General features: G+C 33.4%; 1 protein-coding gene across 1 annotated transcript; it reads right to left on the bottom strand.

The window, feature by feature from the left end:
• Positions 1-480: 480 nt before the first annotated feature.
• LOC107471373 (protein WVD2-like 4) lies at positions 481-3,398 on the bottom strand. Its single transcript, XM_016090832.3, has 7 exons — positions 3,255-3,398; positions 2,159-2,687; positions 2,013-2,065; positions 1,832-1,909; positions 1,655-1,733; positions 1,382-1,561; positions 481-1,058 (listed from the first exon to the last, which is right to left on the bottom strand). Exons 2-7 carry the CDS (start codon positions 2,654-2,656, stop codon positions 681-683), a joined length of 1,266 nt encoding a protein of 421 aa, XP_015946318.2. The 5' UTR covers positions 2,657-2,687; positions 3,255-3,398; the 3' UTR covers positions 481-680.
• Between the last annotated feature and the right edge of the window lie 1,359 nt (positions 3,399-4,757).

A 4,757-nucleotide genomic window follows, 5' to 3' on the forward strand; every position in this document is an offset into this window, starting at 1 on the left:
AAGATCAATTAATATTATTTAGTATATTTGAATATTTATTATAGAATATTACATTTTTATCATTTTGATTCTCTTAATACCTATAAATACTCATTATATTGTATGATTTTCGATACAATTTGAATACACACAAATCTTTTCTCGACTATCCTCTTACTCTTTCTAGTTTCTAACGCTCTAAATGAAACACAATGACAAAAAGCATTGGCGAGGAGTACATGCTTGAAAGATTCCTATTTGCTACAGATCCAAACCCAAATGTGATGCACATTTCATAACATAAAAGCAATAACTATAACCAAGTTAGGTTGGTCTAGTGGTTAGCTCACTAGTCCGCTTAAACAAGTGTCGGGGGTTCAAATCCCGCCTTGTGCATGCAGCAACTCATTGGCCAGCGACAAACCCTTAAATGGAGCTCAGTACCGCGACGGATTAGTCCTTAACCTACCAGATTGGGGGATACCGTGGGAAACAAAAAAAAAAATAAAAACAATAACTATCTCTTATTCATATAGCAGCTAAAAATGAATAATGTCTTTCTAAATATAACGAATTAATTACATTCTAATATACATAAATGTCAAAAGGATAATATAAAACAGCTCTTATTTGCATTACACAATCAAGAAGCAAATTAAACTCCATTATTCACATTAACAATGAAATAAATAACTATATTACTACACTCCCACGGTAACCACATATGATACAACTTCAGGTGCAATCGAATTCAATATCACTGCACCATTCTGTGCAACATCTGTTTCAGATTTCAGCTCCATGTTATTATTTACATCTTGGTTTTGGCATTCTTCACTGCTTCCTTTGGTACCTTTGATTTCCCGAGACTGCACCTTGCTTTGTGTTCTTGTGATTGCTTTCTTTGAGATCACTTCTTTGTTAGTATGACCCTTTCCCTTTGACTTGTTTGAATTTGAATCATTCTGTTGCTGCTGCTTCTCTTTCACATTAGATTTTTCTGCTTCTGAGTTGTTGTTCTTCATAGTAGACTCTTTGTTCCTTCCAAGCTTCGGCGATCTTGGCCGTGTTGTTGGAATCTAATTCGCACACCAAATATAAACTCATAAATAAGAGGATTCTCTAGAAAGAGTTAGAATTTAGAAGAAATGGTGATAAATTGCGTCATGAAATTACTCATCCCAAAAGTTTAAACTGATAGCAAGGCAATATTAATGGTTATAACTCTAGCATTCTCCTTCAAACAAGAGTCTTTTTGGATTTATTGGTTTACCAAAGATCGAACTCTTGAGCTTTTGGACACAAAACTCTAATACTATATTGTACACTCATCCTAAAAGCTTAAGTTGATAGGAGAAAGTAACATTAATAGTTATAACTCTAAGATTGGTTAACATCTAACCTTCTTGAGTTCAACTTTTGGAGGTGGTTCCTTATAAAAGATTGGCATTGGAGTGGCTTTGAATACCATGGTCTTCCTCAATTGCTTGATCTCTGCCTCTTGATTCTCCTTTGATTTTGCTTGCTGATTAGTCTTCTCTGCTTCCTTTGCTTGAATCTTCTCCTCTAGCTTGGTGAAAAACTAAGCAAGAAAGACAAAGTTTAGTGATTCAGTATCTGGCAGTTAGTTATGATAATGGTAACAACATCATATCAATAAGGTTAAAGCAAGAACCTCCTTTCGCTTTTCGGCTCTTTCTTCTAATCTGAAGGAAAATCCAGAACCACTGGTCTTCTGACTAGGAGTAGCACTTCTGATGAACAATTACATGAACAAGAATGAGAAATTCAAGAACAAACATGACATAAAGTTTTCTCATTTCTCATGGTAATAGAGTACTACAACACATACGAAGTTGTGGAATGAGAATCATCATCCTCTTTGTTTGGTTTTGGTGTTTTCTCCGGATTTGAAATCTCATCAACGGGTCTGCAATAAAGTTAAAGAAAAGGAGTAATAGTCAATTAGTCTAATCTGTATAGTAATTAATGCAAAGCAATCTCATGAATAATTTTCATAATGTAAAGATTACAGTGCTGCCTCAGTTGTATGGTTCTTCTTGCTAACTGGAATAGTCCTTCCAAACTGTTATACAGAAAACAGAATGATGCAAGATCATGAAAATGAACAATTAAAGAAGGAAATCATGTTGGAAAGAAAAGAAGAAAAAGAAACTACCACAGAGGTTTTTGAATTAGGCATGGATGGCAATGAGGCCCTCCGGTTAGTTTTCGGCTTTTCGTCCTTCGCTTTAATTCCATGTTTTGGTTTTGTCCTAGTGTTTGAGGGATATCCATCAAAGCTTTTGAGCATGCCTTGTTCGCGGCCGAGTTTGGCTTTGGCCGGGAAAGAAAGGCTCTGAGAAAGGGTTGGCCTTTGTTTCTGAGAGATTGAAGTTGGAAGCTTCTTCAAGATTGGTTTATCCTTGGAAGATTTTTTGTTCTTGGAACCAACACTAGCTCTTCCACCAATTGCTTCCTTAGCATGTTTTGAAGCTTTACTTGCAGAACAAGTTATAGAGGCCTCAACAGCATCATTAGAATTGGGGCAATCTGATTCTGCTTCTATGGTTTTGGATAATTCATTTCCAACTTGGTTCTTTGTATTCTCCTTATTAGTTGTCATCCCAATTATGCGTTTCTCTATCTCCACAGCAACACCGTTTTCAGATTCCATTGAAGTAGTTGAAGGATGACCAACTGTTAATCTAAAATGCAAAAATAGTTTACATTACACTCTATAAGAATCAAGGCATTAAATGAAACTGTAAACAGAGGAGTGTTAGGGGTCAGCAACTTTTGGAATTTGTAGCTATCAAATAGCTATCAATGATGATTTTAATGGTGTGAGATTGGTATGAGATTTCATCCAATGACTCACTATCCTTTGCTGGTTATATGCTGGCCAGAATTTAATGAAGTTGCTGGCCCTCTAGACTTTTCCCTGTAGACACACTATGCTATTGCAATTCAACAAAATCTCAGAATTCAGAAATACAAGTTTAAGGATAACTTTCTCAGAGCACCCCTACATATTATATTCACAATAATTTCAACTCTTTAGCAACTGAATTAAGAAATACTGCAGCTGTTTTCATGAAAAGATCTAGCAGAAATCTGATAGGAATGTGAGGTATAAAAGGCTGGTTGATCTAATGTTTAAAAGCTCACATAATTGAATAAAAACAAGCACTCGATGGATCAAATCAGAACATAATACAAGACAAAATGTAACAAGAAGAAGAAAGTAATGATGAATATTGTAGAATACATACAATGGTGAAATGGAGATTAGTAGAGAGAAGAGAGTAGAATATGATGATGGGGTTTGGTTCAAGAGCAAGAGAGGAAGTGGTTTGGTTTTGTGAATGAAGAGAAGAGAGAGAATGGATTTGTGTAATGAAGTGAAAGTGAAGTGGAACAGACACACAGGTTCAAGTGAGTGAGACATAATAATATTTAATTTAATTATTAGCTTAAGACGAAATGAATATTATACCCCTCCCCTATAGAATATGTCCTTTACTTTCCTCTGGTTTAATTGTCATTTCTCAGCCTCAATTTGGAAAGGCAACCCACACAAGCTCATGTTCCTTATCCTTTTCCTTCATATTATTACCAACTTAGTCACCCAAAAAAAAAAATATTATTACCAACTTAATTTATACACTTACTTTCATGTTTTTTTTTTTGTATATATCTACTTTTAATATTAAAATTATTGATTTATCTTTTATAGAAATTATACAAAGAAAATATAATGTAAATATTATTTCTCATATTTACATACACTCTTGTCATAACTGTTATCCCATCATAACTTTTGTCATGTCCATTATATGCCTTTAAATTTCACTTTTACTACTTTTAATTTATCATTATTATTGATTAAAAGAGTTAGTTTCTCAGCAAAATCCCAATATTTAAAACATGGAAAAAAAAGTCTAACTCAGAGAAAATTGATCGACAATGTCGGCATATGATGTTTTTGTACTAAGTGGAGAGAAGTATATATATATATATATATATTTGGAGGCATTAAATAAGTTGGTGAATTAAATAATCAATCATTCCATCCATTAATTCATTGATTGCTCTTATGGGTTTCTGAAACCAACTTTCTAGAGGAGTGCGTTACTGGCAGCAGGAACTAAGACCATCTTTAATAGAAAACTCATTCCAATTTTTGTTTATGATTTACCTGTTATAAAAAGTAATTCCACATCAGCTTTTGCGTCACAAACAGTAAATAGGAACTCAAAGCATCTCTCTCTTCTCCATTAGAAGGAACTAACTTTAGTCTCTATTGTGGTCCCACTTAATTAATTAATTAAAATACTTGTAATACTTAATTAATTATTATTTAAATAATTAATATAAATTATTAATTAAATAAAATTATAATTACTTAATTTAATTAACTATTATAATTATTATTAAATTTAATTTTATTTAATTATTTAATATAATTATTTATTTAATTATAATTTTATATGTATTTATTTAAAAGGTAATTTGCCATGTGGCAAGTTACCATTGGTTAGCTTCAGTCCCTATTCAGAGGGACTCTTCTGCCTTGGCCTCCACGAAGGAACTCATCTCTCTCCTTCTCCAACGGTTAATTTCTCCATGTGTCAGGAAAAAGTGGAATGAGGCACTCCCATTAGAGTTGCTCTAAACATAAAATTGAGCGAAGATTACTGAACAATAATCATCCCCCGGGATTAGGAATGAACGCGGATCGAATTGGGTATGACCAAAATTTTGATTCGATTCGC

This window comes from Arachis duranensis, chromosome 10 (genome assembly GCF_000817695.3).
Source record: "Arachis duranensis cultivar V14167 chromosome 10, aradu.V14167.gnm2.J7QH, whole genome shotgun sequence".
Classification (NCBI taxonomy): Eukaryota; Viridiplantae; Streptophyta; class Magnoliopsida; order Fabales; family Fabaceae; genus Arachis; species Arachis duranensis.